Source organism: Rhyacophila brunnea, unplaced genomic scaffold (assembly GCF_057557595.1).
Source record: "Rhyacophila brunnea isolate RB1 unplaced genomic scaffold, BYU_Rbru_1.0 scaffold_13, whole genome shotgun sequence".
In the NCBI taxonomy this organism is placed as follows: domain Eukaryota; kingdom Metazoa; phylum Arthropoda; class Insecta; order Trichoptera; family Rhyacophilidae; genus Rhyacophila; species Rhyacophila brunnea.
In genome coordinates this window covers 3,744,349-3,764,858 of record NW_028232785.1, presented here as the reverse complement: position 1 = coordinate 3,764,858, position 20,510 = coordinate 3,744,349, and the positions used below count along the sequence as shown (strand labels likewise).

The 20,510-nt window shown below is 35.0% G+C and overlaps 1 protein-coding gene across 1 annotated transcript; it reads left to right on the top strand.

Annotated features, from left to right (window-relative positions):
* Positions 1 to 17,119: 17,119 nt before the first annotated feature.
* Positions 17,120 to 18,114, top strand: LOC147076179 (uncharacterized). The gene is made up of 2 exons (XM_085941565.1): positions 17,120 to 17,333; positions 17,608 to 18,114. Exons 1-2 carry the CDS (start codon positions 17,142 to 17,144, stop codon positions 17,734 to 17,736), a joined length of 321 nt encoding a protein of 106 aa, XP_085797691.1. The 5' UTR covers positions 17,120 to 17,141; the 3' UTR covers positions 17,737 to 18,114.
* Positions 18,115 to 20,510: the final 2,396 nt, after the last annotated feature.

Genomic DNA, 20,510 nt, shown 5'->3' with positions numbered 1-20,510 from the left:
TTTTAAAACATTTCTTAAAAACCACTTTTTCATTTTTCCTTATAAAAAACTGCTCGGCACGTCAGACAGTCAAACGATTATATTTTGAAAATTTTGGCACGCGTACCTACGTATAATATGTTTGCTAATACCGTGTCTAGGTATAATATTTCTACCTGGATCTTTTACAAATAATGAACTGTTATTTAAAAATCTCATAATTGAAATTTATTAATACTTTTAAATGTATTTTTCAGATTATCGCCAGAAGCACTGTACCGGCCAATGTTGCGATTCGCATATCGACCTGGGACGTGACTGAAGCACAAGCGTCTAGCGAATACCTACACATTGAGGAACATGATATTAAGCAAGAACTAAAGGAACATATGGAAAGGTATAAAGCTGTCGCCTGTCGCAATAGTAAACGTGATATTTTTCAATCGAAGAATATGGTAAAAACCGAAGTATTAGTGGCTGTTATACAACTGGAAAAAAAATCGTTTCATAAACAAAATTTTGTGTGCAGTATCTGTTTTGATTTTTTTTCATCGTTCGACTTAATGTTGCTTCACAAAGCGATACACAAAACCACAATTGCCGATTCCGTTGCAAGGCTGGTTAAATGTGACGATGGCAATGACATATTAAATGGACGACTCACTTCATACCCGGCGCGCACGAGAAATTGTGCATGAAAGTCATTCACAGATGTATAGGTAGATGTCACGTGACCATTGACGTATTCGTTTCCATTATGCGATACAAGCTTCGAGAATTTATAGTAATATAACCTTTATTGTAATGGCGTATTAGTGTCATGACTCATTGCGTTAGAAACAGATTCTCGGTTACTTACGACTTCTCGGAGATTAGACGCAAGTGAGCCCAACGAATCACAGGCGACTGACTGTCCAATGGTTCCTGTAATTCAATTGCATTGCATAAACATTCATCAATATCTTAAAATGGCATTTTATAAATAATAAATAATACTAACACATGCAAAGTGATATCCCATCTTTCTTGGAGTGTTTAGTAGATTTTTTTACGATTTTTAACTAGGCACATTGGCATTTTGTAACACAATAATAACGGTGGAGTCGAAACCTGACAGTCAGAAATTTTGTATGGGTAGACCCATCGGTGTCGCCAGACCGCTTGCAAGCAGAATGTTCATTTGAGCGTAGTATACCGATATTAAAATATGAATTTCGCCATCCGGCAGACCTGACACAAAGTGAGTGTCATTTTATTTTCTAGATGCTTCGTCCATATTAATGTCATTGGACGATGGTCATTTTTCAAGATTTCGTTCTGGTCACGTCATGAAGTCAGTCAAAATGACTTTTTCTGATGAAAAGCCATTTAAGTGTGATGAGTGCAATTACTCATGCAGATTATCAAGTAACATGAAAACTCACAAAATGACTCATTCTGGTGAAAAGCCATTTAACTGTGATAAATGCAATTACTCATGCATACTATCTGGTCGCATGAAAATACATAAAATGACTCATTCTGGTGAAAAGCCATTTAACTGTGATAATTGCGATTACTCGTGCACGACTTCTGGTAGCATGAAAACACATAAAATGACTCATTCTGTTAAAAAGCCATTTAAATGTGATACATGCAATTACTCATGCAGACGTTCAGTTAACATGAAAACACACAAAATGACTCATTCTGGTGAAAAGCCATTTAAATGTGATATATGCAATTACTCGTTCAATCAATTAAGTAACATGAAAACACATAAAATGACTCATTTTGGTGAAAAGCCATTTAATTGTGATAAATGCAATTACTCATGCAGACAGTCTAATAGCCTGAAAATACATAAAATGACGCATTCTGGTGAAAAGCCGTTTAACTGTGATAAATGCAATTACTCGTGCACTAGTTCTAATACCATGAAAACACATAAAATGACTCATTCTGGTGAAAAGCCATTTAACTGTGATAATTGCGATCACTCGTGCACGACTTCTCGTAGCATGAAAACACATAAAATGACTCATTATGGTGAAAAGCCATTCAAATGTGATAAATGCAATTACTCATGCACACAATCTAGTCACATGAAAACACATAAAATGACTCATTCTGGTGAAAAGCCATTTAACTGTGATAATTGCGATCACTCGTGCACGACTTCTCGTAGCATGAAAACACATAAAATGACTCATTCTGGTGAAAAGCCATTTAAATGTGATATATGCAGTTACTCAAACAGACATTTAGGTACCATGAAAATACACAAAATGACTCATTCTGGTGAAAAGCCATTTAAATGTGATAAGTGTACTTACGCATCCACAACGTTTGGTAGCATGAAATTGCATAAACGGACCCATTCTAGTGAAAAGCCATTTAAATGTGATATATGCAATTACTCATGCAAACAATCAGGTAACCTAAAAACACACAAAATGACTCATTCTGGTGAAAAGCCATTTAAATGTGATACATGCAATTACTCATGCAAACAACCAAGTAACATGAAAACACACAAAATGACTCATTCTGGTGAAAAGCCATTTAAATGAGATATATGCAATTACTCATGCAATCGATCAAGTAGCTTGATTAAACACGAAATTACTCATTCAGGTGAAAAGCCATTGAAATGTGATATATGCAATTACTCATGCGAACAACCAGGTAACATGAAAACACACAAAATGGCTGATTTTGGTGAAAATCCATTTAAATAAGATATATACAATTACTCATGCAATCTATCAAGTAGCTTGACATCACACAAAATGACTCATTCTGGTGAAAAACCATTTAAATGCGATTTATATAATAATTACCTATGCACTAGATGCTGGTTGCATGAAATTGCATAAAAAGACTCATTCTAGTGAAAAGTTATTTACATAATTATTATGATAAATGCAATTACCCATGCATATATTCTAATAAGATGAAATTACATAAAAGGACCCATGCCAGTGAAAAGCCATTTCGTGTAAATTCTTATACGCATGCAAATTGTCTGTAAAAGATACTGGCTGTGCTTTTCAGTGAATTGTAAACTGTGAAGGAATAATTCGGATGCTGCGAGGACAGGGTATGTCTAGGATGCCAGGCCCTGACCTTTTATGCTATTGAGGCTAAATCCATGGTCTGGTTGTCAATCCTGGTCGTCTTATCAAATCTCGTTCGGTATTGTTCATTAGGTCATCCGGTGCGTGACACTTCACGGTTTAGCTTAAGTATGTGTTTATATGCACAAGGTTGATGAATGACTGGCCGATATTTGTCTCGCCAGGCAGGGTCAAATTGTCAGGTAAGTATGAATTTATCTGTTGTATTAGGGCCACACTAATTGGCGTACTCAGACAAAGCCATTGGAATATGATATAATTACTCAGGCATAACTTCTGGTAGCTTCTTTCACGACTTATTAATTTTTAAAAAATCCCGCATTTTTGTGGAATAATTTTAATATAATATATTATACAAATAAAGGCTTTGGCTACCCGTTCATTTATTAGCTAGGATAAAGAATCTGTTGGTAAGACTTTGAAATAATGGTCAGTCGAGAAGGGACCGAACGTGCGTACGTTATTTTTATCATCAACCGATTACGTAAACAATTTATATTTTTGTACCCAATCTATATCGACATAATATTATGTAACCATATGTAATATTATTTTAAACCATACAATAATAATTATTGTCTCTGTGCTTAATACAGTTTTTGAATACTTCAAACCCACTTGCTCTATGAAATCTCGTTTGATGGTTGGTGTATTTTAAAAAGTTGAAGTTAGGTCTTAGATACATATCCATAAATTGAAGTGTATCGAACTCGACTACCGTAAGCTTGTTGTTTTTTTTTTTAAACCATATCCGATCCTAATAGGAACATATGGGCCTCCAAAAGATTTTGTTTTTACGAGAAACGAATGACAGCCACTTGCTCAACCTAATAAGTCCATACTCTGACTCTATACAGTTTGAAAAACAATATGTGTACATGCCAGACCCAGGATTTGAACCTGGAACCCACGACGCTATAAGCCGCGCGGCCATCGAGGGACTATTAGCTAGTTCATAGCTTTGTTTGGGTGATCCGACAATATGGTGCACACTTTTTTATTATATTTATTTGTTTTCGTTGAATTAGAAATACATATCACACATGCTGTTTGTTAATTTTTTCATGCCCTCCCCAAACTAAACTATAGTCGATTAAATATTATTCTATCTATAAAATATCTTATTTGTTGTATGATTAAATGGCATAATTTAAGATATTTTTTTGATTGATGAGTATTTTTTACAAAGTATATTCTGTTATGGTTTGGTTCGACGGGGCTTAAGGCGATAGACATTTTTTTGATAATTTACATTTTTATCTATAATAATTAATAAATATGTAAGTACCTACCTATCTGAAAACATTAAAAAATATATTTTTTATTTCAAGTCAAAGATAAATTTACAATTAAAAAAAAATGTTATAACATGTGAATTTGTCAAAGGAACCCATCTTATTTTTACTTAGGTACATATTTTTTATGGTCGTATTATTTAAGTATTATTAAAATATAGTTTAATAAGTGTTCTATGATGTATTTAGGAGATTTTTACTAGTTCATAGTTTTAATATTTTTTATATTTATTTTAAAAACATCGATTTTTATAAAAATATAAATGTGTGCAAGCTTCGTATTTTTGCGCTAGGTGCCTTTGCACGCTATCGAGGGTAGTTTTACAATTTTGTGCAATTACAACCAACCTCGTGTAATTGTTACAATAAGTGCTAATACTTCGATACAAATTAATAAAAAACTATCCTCGATGGTTGCTGATAGCGACCGATATCGGTCTTGTGTATAGAATATGCCTTGGTAGGTAAAGACATCTCTTTAATTGAAATACAAAAAAAATGTAAAGCTATCATCGTATTTTCGTTTATGCCTGTAAATTATTGGTGTTATTTAATGTTCTGTGCATGCTCCTCTTAATCGATAATTATTAAACTTTTGCCTTGTTATGGTAATAATAGTTATGTCCAAAGAGATTCGACTTGCTTCCGTGTAAATAAAATGTCAGCCGACGGAAGTTTTGTTTAAAATGAATGAACCCAACATTTTTAGCCGTTTAAAGGTGGAAGGTATCTGCTGATTATGACGATAGCTTGGTTTAAAACTATATTTACTGACAATATGTGTTATATTTTATATATAAATAAAGAAAATCTGAAACTTATTTGGTTTTTTATCGTTTTTATACACACTATCCCATTCATAATAGGTAGCACCTGTTCGCACAAGGAAACTACCTACATTAATATGAGATTCATTATTGAAACCCATATAGTTATTGCCATCTCCCATCAGAGCGAAGAAGGTGCATTCTCTTTCTTTGCTCGGTATGCTGGTTGCTGGTCATCGTCTGTTATTTGGACTTGGAGTGAACAAATAAACACCTCTGAATGGTCTAAAACGGCGATTTTTATTTTTCGGAAGGCGAGAGGTATATTATGTTAACAATTACAATCTCTGGAAACCTAAAACTTTTCGCTTTTGATCTCACTTTCAGCGAGACGCGCTTTAGTGCTACAAACTATCTCCTATCATAAAAGCGGTGGACACAAATGAAGCGTTGCATTTTGTTGCGTTCTGACAACGTTGCCGGATATTTTTTTCTCGTTATCGAGCATTAGGTACTATGAGTCAGCTCAGAAATGGTTCCGGCCTCTCCAGGCCTCCAGAGGAGTTTGACATTATGTCTTCTTTCAAATAAGAAAAATCGGAGACTTTTTAATAGGTATATTATTGAACCTAAAGTTTTTCGCTTTCGATCTCTCTATCAGCGAGAAGCGCTTTAGTGCTGCAAGCGATCTCCCATCACAAAAGCAGTAAACACAAATGGAGCGTTGCATTTTTTTGCCTTCTGACAAACTACATTGCCGGCTATTTATTTTCTTGTTATCGACCACTACTATGAGTTAGCTCGGAAATGGTTCCGGCCTCTCCAGGCCTCCAGAGGAGTGTGAAATTATGTCTTGTTTCAAATAAGAAAATTCGGAGACTCTTTTTTTTAAATTTGACGTAGAAATATCTTTCAAGCAGGGTTATTCTTAATGGTAATCACTTTAGTACGTTTCCATTATTTTCATTGTCCAAATTAATAAGGCAGGCATTCCATGCAAACAGTTATCGGCGGCTACCTATCTCCAATTCATAATACAGCGACAATTTAGGTTGGTAGACATGTCGGTCAAATTCGGATATGTTCGTGCTGCCTGTGAAGAGCGATCCGAATCAGCGTCGTCTAGTCGATAACTCGGTAATGAGTCAGAATAGACGTTTTACACGTCTTGAGTGTACTTAGTATTTTTATTGTTTATATTTACTAATGTTCTATTAGGTTTTGTTGATTTATTATTGATGATATTATAGGGGGTTTTTTACAAACACCAACTATTTTTTTTTATTGTAACCCATGACTAGATACCTAGGTAGGTAAAGGAAATTTACCTTCTTTGTTGCATTGATTTGTTATATAAGTAAGAGTTAAAAGACGTACTCATTGTCAGTGTTTATTTGCCTTCTGGTGAGTGTACATAGTGCTTGAAGATGCCGAAAAGCAAAACCCGGGTCGCAAATAATACCGTCATAACATACCTCTTGAGACTCGAGGGAGAACCAGCCATCGAAAAAAATATTTAATTGATTTTATTTAAGAGAATTCAGAAGACGGAAGAGTCTATGTCTATAAAAAATTTTAGCTTTTTTCATTTTATAACAAGTAAAATATTCTATATGCACATTATGTGGATATCAAGTCACTCTGCAGATGAATATTACCTACTTTATAAACTTAGAAGGTAAAGAAATTAACTTGTTCATAGGAATGGATAATAATTTTATTAGAACATTATAAATAGGATAATTAAATATTATTACACTTAAAATTAGTTAAAATTATGAAATAAAACCCTAAACATATACTTTAAAATTGCTGAGCTGCATCCTATACCGTGTGATACAGCTGAGGGCAAAAAATTGTACACAGGTATATATTGCATTTTATGCAAATATACCAGGTGTGGGACTTGCATCCAGGATATCAGCACACGAATGTTGAATGGCCATCCTAGAAGCGAGGAAGATGGGAAGATGTCCAACGTTCTCCAAATGCATCTCATCGATCGGTTGCGGGACATCATTTCTCCTGCCTGCTGGTGGCTCTGTGTCTACCTGCGATGTTGACATGTTTCTTGGCCGACCTCGTGCTGGCCGTGTTAAAATGTTGGCTACCCGACCTTCATATCGAAGCATAGCTTTTGCTAATCTGATTCGATACGACAGCAGTCCCATAATTTCCATTCAGGGAACATTTTCTGGTTTGCAGTTCTGCATATTCATCAACCAACAATTTACCACCGCCAAGTCCACAAAGTGGTTAAAAACCCTCACAGGCCATTTGCATGTCTTCATCGCAGTCCTGTAATAAGCAATCATCCGATCGCAAAGATCAATGCCACCCATGGACATATTGTAGTGTGCTTTACAATGGCCGGCTGAGTGACATTGATCTTCCTCTTTACTTCCTTCGACCATCACAATATGCAGGTACCAACAGGAGTACTGCCGACCTCGGTCGAAAGTAATAACACGGATTTATTATCTTCCCACTTGACTACACAGACTTTTTCTTCCTGCTGAAACTTCTCATCCCAATCTCCCCTCTCCATTGCCTTATCGTTTTTTAATTTCTTTATCCCGTCGCCGATTCTATTACCTAGGTACCTATTTTTGACAGTTCCAGTTAAGGATAGTTTGTCTTGAAGTAACGAATCGGCGAGCTATAAACTGATGAAAAAACTATCAGTAGGTATAGACAATGCAGGAAGAGTCATTGGCGAGAGTCCGGCAGAGTAACTTGACCACACGTGCGCCCAGGCCGAACTGCTTTATATCTCCATCCGATACCCTTCCCTTCTCTACATTATATGTGAAAATCTAACACTAATCCATCTCTGGCCGCGAGAACAAAATTTTTAAGACCTACCTACATGATTTGGCTTGTTAGGCACAAATTGTCTGTGTTCACAGCGGCCAGTGAACGGCATCATTTGCCCGTCGATGGAGTTATGAGCAGGTCTGGGCAAAGGATGGCATTTTTTGAGTACCTAGCTCACTCAAAAAGGGACTAATCTTCCAAAGTTTATTTGTGCAGCCCGTGCGGTCAGCAGTATTATCTGCAAAATGCAAGTGATTCCGCAGTTCGAAGTACCGGTCTCTGGGCATTGCTTACCTAATATTAAGTAAATCAGGTTTATAATGTCTAATTTTACAGTGTTTGACGCATACCAATGAAGGCGCAGTACCCATTGTTTGTAACTCAACGAGTGGAATCATTCGGTCATAATATAATATTAAATGAAATGTGGTCAATTCACGTCGTAGGTTATTTGCGCGTTTTAACACATATTATACTTATTATTATGATGATCTAATCTTAGCAATGTTGGCATTTAAAAAAAGTACTGTGTGATTAGGTAAAACCCTTCTCTATAAAAACGTCAGCAATTTCATATCACAAACCTTACCTCAATGACAAACATACCCCTGATAAAAGTTTGCAATCCCTGATAAATATTAGAAAATAAATAACATTTCTTAAACGATTTCTGCGAGAAGCGACCTTCGAGTACCTGCCTGCGCCCAATGCTATTGTCTATCCCTAAACCTCGGCCGAGCCAAGCTCGCTTCGATCCCAAGCAACGGTGAATTTTCAAAACCCAAAAAGACCTGAGAATATTCGGGAATTTAGCTATACTATTCAGACTTCCTACGCATCTCCCTTCCTTCCGTCACATGATAATAATAAGAGATATTTTCCAATCAGTATGAAAAAAAACTGCGAAGCGGTGATACCATCCAAGGGTCCGCTACCCACGCGGCGGATATACCATACCAACAGAAAACCACACTTGTTTCAACATAATAAATCAGTGTATCCCTTGTGTGTTAATAATAATAATAATTCATATATCTACCTTTCAAGCAGCCCGTGAACCTAATCAAGTGGGTCAGTGTTACCCCAGATAATGTACCTAAAAATTAATTATATTATATTCATATATATATATATATATATATATATTATTGGTTAATTTAATAAAACGCAGAACTTTTAGTGCTTCATCAACTTCCGACTCAGAGAGACATATCTAAAGTTGATAATGTCCCTCTGAAGCGAACGATACCGGTCCAGATTTATTAAAAATAAAAGTGAAATATGTACTTATAATCTTGCGATTTATTAAATTAATAAAACTATGCAGTTCCACAATTTATTGATAGTAAACAAATTAAAAGAAATTCCAATATGTAATTGACATAATTCATTATTTAAAAAAAATATTTATTGTTTTTCCTTGTTAGCTAGACACCACACTGCGCCTTCAGGAATACACGTCCCTCTGAAGTCTCTTACCATAATTCCAGGTCATACCAACATTTCGTAGGTGCACTCTATAGATAGATGGTATGGATATACTTTCCAGGAAACCAGAATCTATTAGGCTGGAAGCAGGATGAAGTTTTTTCTCGAAACCCAGTAAAGCTACCTCCAGCCTTCTCGGTACCTAGTTTTTTTTTGCTGTCACGTGCATCCTCCAAACATTATGAATCCAGCGGGCTTAAGTGTGTACCTGTGGGCATTTAGTGCTCCGCTCTTTGGGTACCATTGTAGGACGGCATTTGTCCAGCGGTTATCTACTTACTAAGAGACATCTCTAGTCTATTAAAATTTTATCAGCTTAGCGAGCTCGATCACATCGCGTATTTTTGTCTGTTTCCTTATCAATTAGCTTTTCTTGCAATCTTTAACCGTTGTGCCCAAGAAGCACTTTTTCATGTCTAGTTGCGCAAGCTATCCATATTTTTTAAATTTTATATTACATTAAGAGTTTATGTTTCAGATACTTACGTGAGCGTTGGTAGCTCAAACGGGTTGAACACTTTACGCAAACACAATGTGAGGTAGGTCACTTGAAGATACTATTCAGGAATGTGAAAAGGATCACCTGCATAATATGAATAATATATTTTTAAAAAGGTTATTCACCAACATGTCGCATTTCATGTTTTATAAAATAACTAAGTTGCGAGTATCTATATGAACATACATTGCATTTATAAGGTTTTTCACCGGTATGTGTCATTTTATGTTTTTTAAGGAGTCTCGAGGACCTATATGAACATATATTTCATTTGTAAGGTTTTTCACCACTATGTCTCGTTTTATGTTTTTTAAGATTACTAACTTGCGTACATCTGTATGAGCATACATTACATTTATAAGGTTTTTCACCAGTATGTGTCATTTCATGTTCTTTGAGATGACTAATTCGCGAGAATCTATATGAACATGTATTACATTTATAAGGTTTTTCACCAGTATGTGTCATTTCATGTTTTTTGAGACAACTAATTTGCGAGCATCTATATGAACATACATTACATTTATAAGGTTTTTCACCAGTATGTGTCATTTTATGTGTTTTAAGATTACCAGATGTCGAGGATCTATATGAACATACATTGCATTTATAAGGTTTTTCACCAGTATGTGTCATTTTATGTGTTTTGAGATGACTAATTCGCGAGAATCTATATGAACATATATTACATTTATAAGGTTTTTCACCAGTATGTGTCATTTCATGTTCTTTCAGAATACTAATTTGCGAGCATCTATATGAACATACATTACATTTATAAGGTTTTTCACCAGTATGTGTCATTTTATGTCTTTTAAGATTACCAGATGTCGAGGATCTATATGAACACACATTGCATTTATAAGGTTTTTCACCGGTATGTGTCATTTTATGTTGTTTAAGATAACTAATTTGCGAGCATCTATATGAACACACATTACATTTATAAGGTTTTTCACCAGTATATGTCATTTTATGATTTTTAAGTTTACCAGATGTCGAGGATCTATACGAACATACATTGCATTTATAAGGTTTTTCACCAGTATGTGTCATTTCATGTTCTTTGAGAATACTAGATCTCAAGGATCTATATGAACATTCATTGCATTTATAAGGTTTTTCACCAGTATGTGTCATTTTATGTGTTTTAAGATGATTAGATGTCGAGGAACTATATAAACACACACTGCATTTATAAGGTGTTTCACCCGTAATTGTCTTTGAATGTACATTGACATTACTATGTTGCGAGACTACTATGCTTTGATTTTGATCAAGAATCACGTCCATGTGCACCATTTTGTGAGTTTTTAGAGCATTTTCGGATCCGAAAACTGCGTTACAATTGCAGCAAATCAAATTACGTGAGAAATGGATTACTTTTCTAAGAATAAGTCGAATTTCCTTCGGAGCACCTCGTTCTAAGATTTCTTGTTTAATGTGATTCTCATCTATCGTCACTTCTGAATAGTGTATCGTTTTATCCTGGATGCCATCGCCTGAGGATTGTTGACTCTCATCTGTATCGTGATGCCTCGTGAAAAATCCCTTGGTAGAAACCTAGAAAAAGCGTAAAAATCAATATCAATATTATCAGTTATGAGTTATAATATTCAATTTATTTTTCAGCACCTTCAGACATTATTAAATAGCGAAGTGAGAGTAATTATATTGTTACAGAATGATCCATAAATGGGTCAAAGCAATGCTCTTTTATGTATGTATACATCATATTCGAGAACAATAATTATATCGTGTTCTGTTTTAGTGTGTCGTTGGAGAGTGTGCACAGTGCCTGCCATGCTGAAAGGCAAAGCTAGAAAATTATATTCAAATTTCATCAAGCAACCTCGATCATTGACAGTATTTTAATATTTCATACATCAGAATTCCACATGATTTAATAGATTATTAACGACAGGTACTATTTCGTATTGGAGAAAATGTGGCCAATAATTCCCAGTTGAAACCTTTACCATTGGTTTCAATATATCGTGAATTTGGAACATGATTATTTAAAATATAATCACTATTATTAATGTGCTAATAAATAAATAACGTTTGGCTTGCCCACTTTAGCGGCACACTTCGCTTTTGTCTATGAATTATTGGTCGTTTAACGATAAAGAGTTATTTGAACACAAATTTTCATTGACTTTTATTTGTCTAGTCTACAACACATTAGGGTAAGTGGTCCAATCGCTTATCCACACTTAAAATATACGCTGCATGCAAAGAGAAGTGAACCAAGAAAATCTTACTTTAAAGATGAATCTTGAACCACAGCACATGACTACACTCATTAAAGATGGTATTTGTTTTTATATTATAAATATTTTATAACAAAGCACATGGGAGTCAAATTTGATGTCAGGAGTAATATCGCTAGTTTTAAGACTATTCGGTTCAATTTGAATTAAATGACATTTACCTTTCAGTTTGTTGTGAATCCACAACTACTTTTTTGCTAAGATAGAACTTACGAAAGGGTTAACTGTCAAACAGAGCTGTGATACTGCACATACTTTTGGACATTTATGAACAATATTTAGACAGGCAACCAAGAATAGAGTAACGATCGAGCACTGATTCCAAATTGTCAAAATAATCTTTGACTAAACGGATTGGTTAATAGACAAAATTGACGTATATGGAGTCCAATCTAGGTGAGACCCTACAAAATCAATTACATCAAATAAATGCACTACTTTTTGCGGTTCACATAATGGTGAAATCATCGAACTTTATTAATTAAAAAACGAAGCCGGCACTCGCGTTACGGTCAATAGAGATCATTAGGCGCTGGACATTGATCAATGATATTTTTTGCTGTTGCATATATGCATGACATTGATGCAGATAAGATGTAGTACCTACAGGATGAAAAAAAAACAGCAATCACGTCCGTGTGAATCAGTTTGTTACTTAAGAGCCTTTCCACATCCAAAACTGCGTTCCAAATGCTGCAAATCACATTACAACATCACAGAAGTTTCGTTGGACGGGAGTCGCGACAGCCTCTATGCAAAGCATAAAAGAAGAGTGCGGAAACCCTTACAACTAGCCCGCCCCGACTTAAGCCGACGAATCAACCTACAGAAGGACGCCACCGGACACGGAATGGGGGCCGTCCTCTTCCAAGATAGGGACGACGGCGATCGACACATTATTTTATACGCCAGCGGTTGCCTATATGCAGTGGAACGCAAGTACAGCAGTAATGAACAGGAGGCCCTCGAGATCATCTGGGTTATTAAACGTTACAGCGTCTGCCTAGTAGACCGAAAGTTCACCCTGGTAACCAACAATAAGGGGCTCACTTGGCTTCAATAAGCGAAAGACCTAAGAGCGAAATATCAGAGTTTTCTTTCACCAACACCCACTGTCAAGGGAAAGATAACCAACTACCGGACGCTTTAGCACGGAACCGGAACCGTCGGAAGACATAGACATGGACGTATGAGCATACTAAAGGGACTGACAACAGATTCAACCCCCATGGCTTTAGTGTTGGAGTTACAAGACCTGGCGACCAGCATAGTACAAAAGCAACGAGACGATCCGGAGTTGGCCGAGATGATCACCGAAAGACCCACTCCAAGAGACGACACCGAGAATGAAGATCGCACTACAATGCACGACTACGCCCTATGTCGAGTAGTCATTCAAATTATACTTTTTTTTTAGATTTTTATGCCTTGATACCTAGCATTTACTATCGAGTTCATTTAGGAATTTGGCATTCAAACTATTCTACTTGTTGCTGACCCAACTGCATTTTATCGCAAAATTGCGTTTAGCGATGACCCTCATTTTTGCTTAACGGATTTGTTAATAAGGAAAATTTCCTACACGGAAAAATAAAAAATACAGAAGGCTTCTTACAATTTATTACATTCACAAAAATGCATCATTTGGTGCGGTTTACACGCTGGTGGCATCGCCGCACACTTCTTAAAAATGAGGCCAAAGCTCACGTTAAGGTCAATGGATATACTTGTCGAACCATGATTAATACTTTGTTTTAAATGTGGAATCATTCGAAAGAACAGTGATTTCAACAGGAAATGCTATACAGCTACCGCAACTATCGCTTTATTTGAATCAAGATTTGGAGATAAATTGATTTTGAGAAATCGACATGTCAATTGGCATACAGGATTTTGCGATTTGACATTTCTGGATTATTTCCTATGAGGCTTCGTGAAAACACTGTTATATGCTAATAACCCAGCAGTATGAAGCCAAAATTTTCCGTACTATATGACCAGCAGTGCTTTGATAAAAGTAGTCCGAATTGCGCGCCCTGAATTAGACTTTGGCTTATCGGACTTTAAAAAACACGATAATTATATCTAATGGCCAACGAATGCAAACGTGCCGTCGCGTTGTTAGCACTAAGTGAGAACACAATCACTGCTGACCTTGACCTTTTAATTACCACATTTAAATATCGAATGGCCAAGTACTCCAAACGCGCCATTCGCGGTGTTAGCACTAAATGAGTTAAGGCCAATACAAACAAGTGATGATATCGAATCGAACTCCATGCATAAAAAAATTGGGTGGAATCATGGGACAATACGACTAAAAGCAGTTTATTGTTCGCATATGGTTAGTATTGAATAATAGGTATAAGTTACTACCCTAGAATATGGTATTTTATGGCTATAAGTAGTTTTTATAGACAATAGGCTTACGTAACTTGTCTTACCCACATAAAAAGGACTCACGGGTGATTAATTTTATTCACCATACAATTGATCACAATTTTAGATAATCGCATTAATTATTGCTTTATATTCGAACGATTGTGTTGTATAAATCATCATATTTAAATATACTTACGTGATTTAACAAAAGATTTATATACCTACTCAATACTGTCTCAAAATATCTGTTTTAGCAATCGCCAATAACTCGAATCTACTCCGAAATCAATAAATAAAACAAGTTTGACCGAATTATAATATAATAGTTCCTTATGAAGTATCAAAGATGCATTAAAAATTCGAACCTTCAATATAAGACTGCATCAATGAAAGAAAACGGCACATTTATACCGACGCACAATTGAACGTACCTGTTGTATTGGCCTGTAATCTGAATTAGAACAACCCGGTTGAGGGTATTCATCATCATATAATGGGTATGTTATATCTTCAATTATCTCACGCTTGACGACAGCTGGTTGATCATCTGTCTCAGATTTTATATCACAGAGGTCCGCCACATTAAGGTACTGAAAGAAGAATTATTACATTTTGTAAACACGGTGAAAACAGTTGCGGGTCTCGTAATCACCATATATTATTGTATAATATTTATATTTAACAAGAATTAGTAGATAAACAAACCTAACCTATAATATTACAGATGTATCATAGCTGTCAAATTGTATAAACATGTAATTTTTTTAAACAAAGTTTAATGTCATCTTATGTTCCTACATAGTTTGTAAAAAAAACCACAGTTTATAATATTAAACTAATCGTTGTTATTCTCAATCTAAATTGATTGTAAAAGATTTCACTTTCTAAAAACTAACCTCGAAATTGCAACTTGAAACGTCCATATTCTCTTGCGTTACATGAATGCGAGGTTCCGGGTTTTTTGGAAGGCTATTCAGCGTGTCAAACAAAGGCGTGCCTTCTATATCGGAGTATTCTCCATCACATTCTTGCTTTACATCCATATTAAGTGTAAATATGGCAGGAACAACGTGACAGACAGGATACATTCGGGGTAATGTTAGAAAAGTGTTGCCACAATACTGAAAAGTGTTTTCCGTCGAAACTAATATAAATTTATAATAGATACAAACGCTTACTTGACACGGTGACACACTTCAATAATAATTATATTTATGTTTTGTTGTCCAAAAAAAACAATGTAGCGAAAATGAACTTGACATTTCCTCAACCATAACGAGATCAGCGAATCTCGGTATTCAAATGGCAAAATGGCCCATCTGCATTTTTTCTCTTTTCAAGTTATCTTGTACAGAATATGTTGTTAAATACAATATTAATCATCAACGCGGCAAAAGAACATATCTGTCAGTGCAATTTAAACCAAATGCCACCCGTATTTTGAGCCAGGTACACGGACATTGGGTGTGATTTGCACCATGCACGGATAGACAAGGCAAAGTCAAAAGACATGGCCCTTTCACAATGTCTTGTTCGTTATACTTACTACTTGATCCTTGACTGAATTGGTAGGCAATAAAGTGTCCTTACTGTATTGTATTAATTGATTCATTATATAGGTTAAAAATAACAGTGTAGGTATTGACATAATATCCCGGGTCCTGTGGCTAGCTCGGGATTTTGGTAGGAGCCGGGATTCATAATAATAAAATGACTTTCTTTGTTGAACACGTGGCTTTATATTTTCAACGGTTATTTTCACAAAGAAACTTATGTTTAACATTATTCATATTAATATTATATTGTTACGTTCCTAATGTTAATTATACCGCTTATAGGTATTCTAATTATTTATTATCTGAATTCGTTTCATTGTTAAGTTTTTAGCGCGGGAATTCGTGAACTCAATACCACGTCTTCCCGCGACTATGTACCTAATTTTTCAATTGTACTCTTTTTACATTGAGCAGTGATGCCATCTTTTCTTTTTACATACCTACTCCTGAATATTAAGTTACTTTGTCTTTCGTTTATTTTATTCGGCACAATCACATTCTTCCCTGACATAGGTAGGTACTATTATTATAATTAGATAAACAATAATTCGTACGTGCTAAGTAGGTACATGTTGAATATTTTGACAGTTAATCTAGGAATTTTGGATGTACGTCGCCCATTGTTGACTAGGAGGTCAGGTGACATGGTTACACTTAATAAATACTTAGGTAATTAAGACTATCAGGAGAGTCCCAACAGTCATGGGTGTAACAGTATACCTACCTACGCTGTTAGTGTGTATTTGCCATTGGTGAATACGTGTAGTGCTTGAAAATATCGAAAGGCAAAACCCGAGTGGTAAAAAACTACCTACCTACTCAAATAGAATAGTACAAAACTTAAATCTAATAAAACACAGTTTATTGTTTAATCGCTTCCACGGTATAGGCTTTTCAGTATTTCGGCCATACATAATAAATGATTACGTATTGCGGCAACACTTCTCTTAAATTAATGTACCTTGAATGGATCCTGCTTGTCACGTTCTTCCTGACATATTTACCATTAAAATGGACGTAAAGCAAGAATGTGATGGAGAACAGTCTAATACCAAAGGCAAGCCTTTGTTCGATACGCAGACTAGCCTCCCAATCAGCCCGGTAGCTCGCACTCATATAAAGCAGGAGAATGCCGACGTTTCAAGTTGCAATTTCGAGGTTAGTTTTGGGAAACTGATTTCTTTTACAATCACACTGTATTGTGACTAACAACGATTAATATTTTATTATAATATGTTGCTTTTTTATAAACTCCGTAGAGACATACAATGATATTAAACGTTGATTTAAAAAAATAACTCGATTATACATTTTGACAGCTACGATACATTTGTGATTTAGGTAAGGCAGGTTATCTTCTAATTCATTTTGACTATAATTAGTCATTCAAGTGAAAGTGGTTTTACTGTGTTAACCATAATGTTTCTTTCAGTATCTTTTAGCGGACCTCTTTAATATAAAACCTGAGACGGATGATCAACTATCCGTCATCAAGCGCGAGATTATTGAAGATGTAACAGACCCATTATGTGATGTTGAAGATCCTAAACCGGGTTGTTGACGTTCACCCGGTTCCTGGAATAGTCTCAAAGGTACTTTATCTTCATCCGGTCCTGCCCTCGGACCGATTAAGAACCTTTGTTTGGCTTGCTCGATACTATTCGGGGAGAGGGTGATCAACTAAAGTTCTTGATTGACACTTTTGGAATTCACTTGATCATTATTATTTAACTTTATATTATTTAGGACCACTACCTAGCGATAGGTTAGTGTCTAGATCATTAATTATCTGATTGTCTTTCAAATCGAACTTATTTTCGTAAATATTTACGTAAACGTCAAAGACAGCTGACTATCTGTCACTTTCCTTAGTATTAGATGTTTTTCATAAAATGTTTCGTTGATTGTTTCTCAAAATAAAAATAAAAACTCCTTTTAGTAATTTAATTCAAATTATTTATTAAATTGTTCTCGATAAATAAATTTAATTTCTTTTTAATTAATTATAATCGACAATTATACACTTTAGTTTAATTTCGAATAATTGCATAATTATTTTATAAATCTTATTTAAATTAATTATTAAATAAAGTTAATTAATTATAATTATTTTATATTTAATTGATGTACGATTACACACTTATAACTATGAGTCGCCGGCCGCAAACTTTAAGGAGCTATGCTCTTTCAAAAAAAAAAATATATCGCGGAAATAACCTCGCTAACGATGATACGACGCAGTACTATTACGTTATCGATTAACAACTCGAATCACACACGTCATCCGGTCCTGACGTCAGACTACGACGCGGCCGAAATACCTCCCGAATGAATGTCGGTGAAATATCCAAAACTAAGCGAATTCGGATCACCTCCGGGCATAACCTTCCGGGAATAATGAAAAACCGACGACTGAAGGTACATAAAATGCAGGACGTTATATAGGCCCACAGCGGGAAAAACCCGAAATTTTGACATCATTAGGAATATGGACCAATGGGAGATCGTTCTACTCCCTCCACAGAGCTAATGGCCAAAATTTTTGGACCAATCATAGAAAAGCCGTTTATTTCCCGGCTTTTCCGAAAAATTATGATCATTCAATAGAGTAAAAATATATAATTAGTTAATACCTATAGACGGTACAAGTTTGATAACAATCGTGAAAGTCCTTATAGTGCTTTCGACACAAATTGACCAAATATCTGTTAGTCCGTTTATCGAGCTAACAGAAAGGAAAAATGAAAATATTTTCGCTAAAAATAATACGTAACAAAGACGTGAGTCATTAAAATCACCGTTTAAGAGCGTGGATATAATAAGACTGGCAGAAATCGCAGTTGTTCGTTTTCTTTTATGCAGAACTTTTGCGGGCTAATTACAGACAGCCTGAAGGGGTTGCGATTAAAATTTATTCAATTATATTTATAGAACACTTCAACTTAATGTTATAACATTAGTTTCAATCTAAATTTCTATGACAAGTCTTCATTTATTGAGTTTGAAAATTACCTATTTCGGGTAATTTAATATTGATCTGTCAGGGTTAATTGACAGATCTAAAGAATAATTTTTATTTGTAAATTAGGAGAGCAACCGATTCCTTAGACTTACATTGTCAGAATTTCCATTTTCGAAATTCCTTCATTTAACTTTTACAAAAGTAGGTACTTAAATTGGTACCCTTTTTATTACAATTCGAAATATTAATTTATTATTTAAATTGAGTGTGTGTAACCAGTACTTACAAAACGTAATCATTAGATATTAATTACGACAATATTTGATATCATAATTTATTTATTTAAGGTATTTGATTTTGGCCGCGGTAAAAACATCGCGACTAAATTTGGAAAAATAAAATTTATTCCCATAAGTCGTTTACAATTTATCATCTATTTTTAACCTTAATCCTATACATTTCAATTACTTACATTTCACCTTATGAGACCATTTGGTCCCCTTGAAAGAAAATTCATCCGTAATTCATTCTGAGGGGCTATAAGTCGCTCAGACTGTACTATGGGACTCAATACACCAGTGGCGAAGGGTGGAGGTAGGCTGTTATCAAAAAATACATGTCTATTTCTAAAATATCTAACAGTATGCAATTAAATCATACATAACTTTGAATATTTTGTAAATAGAATAATATTTTTTATTTATTATAGTTTGGTTTACTTAGGGCTTAATGAATTAAAAAAATCAACCAACAATATGTGTAATATGTATATTTAATCCAACGAAAACGAATAACAATGAATGAAAAAGTGTGCACAATTTTGTCGTATTGCCCAAATTAGACCAAATCTATTATGGTTTCGTTTAGGCATGGTTTAATTGATTTTTAAAAACTAACTAACACCATCTGTAAATTGTAGTCTTAGTTCAATAAAAACAAATACATATGACTAAAAAAGTTTAGTGTGCACTATTTATAGCGAATCTTAACAGCCTACCTCCACCCTTCGCCACTGCAATACACAATCAGTATAGCTTTGCTTAGAGATAGGGCACGTATTTTCAAGTAAAATCGACATTTAAGGTCGGATCGAAAAGTTGTGACGTCACTAATTTATTAAGAAAAAATGCCAGCTGATGGCCTACATTTTGGGGCCGTGTCAAACGTCCCTACTTCAAAGAGTCACAACTGTGAGTGCCCGATTTCGATAACGTCCGTCTCACCTCTAAACTTCACCATATATAAAGCAGTTAAAGCAGTTAGTACAAATTTTTATAATAAAGTACACACTACAAATGGGTGGATGCACATAGATTACTTTATTTGTATTTATTTATTGTCGACTTAGCATCGGGTCTCAAAAGAAAATAATA

Excerpts from the sequence above, each read along its gene's own strand:
- LOC147076179 (XM_085941565.1), top strand. The coding sequence starts at position 17,142 with ATGGATCCTGCTTGTCACGTTCTTCCTGACATATTTACCATTAAAATG. Across the intron at positions 17,334-17,607 it reads TTTCAAGTTGCAATTTCGAG|TATCTTTTAGCGGACCTCTT; the intron begins GTTAGTTTTGGG and ends TGTTTCTTTCAG.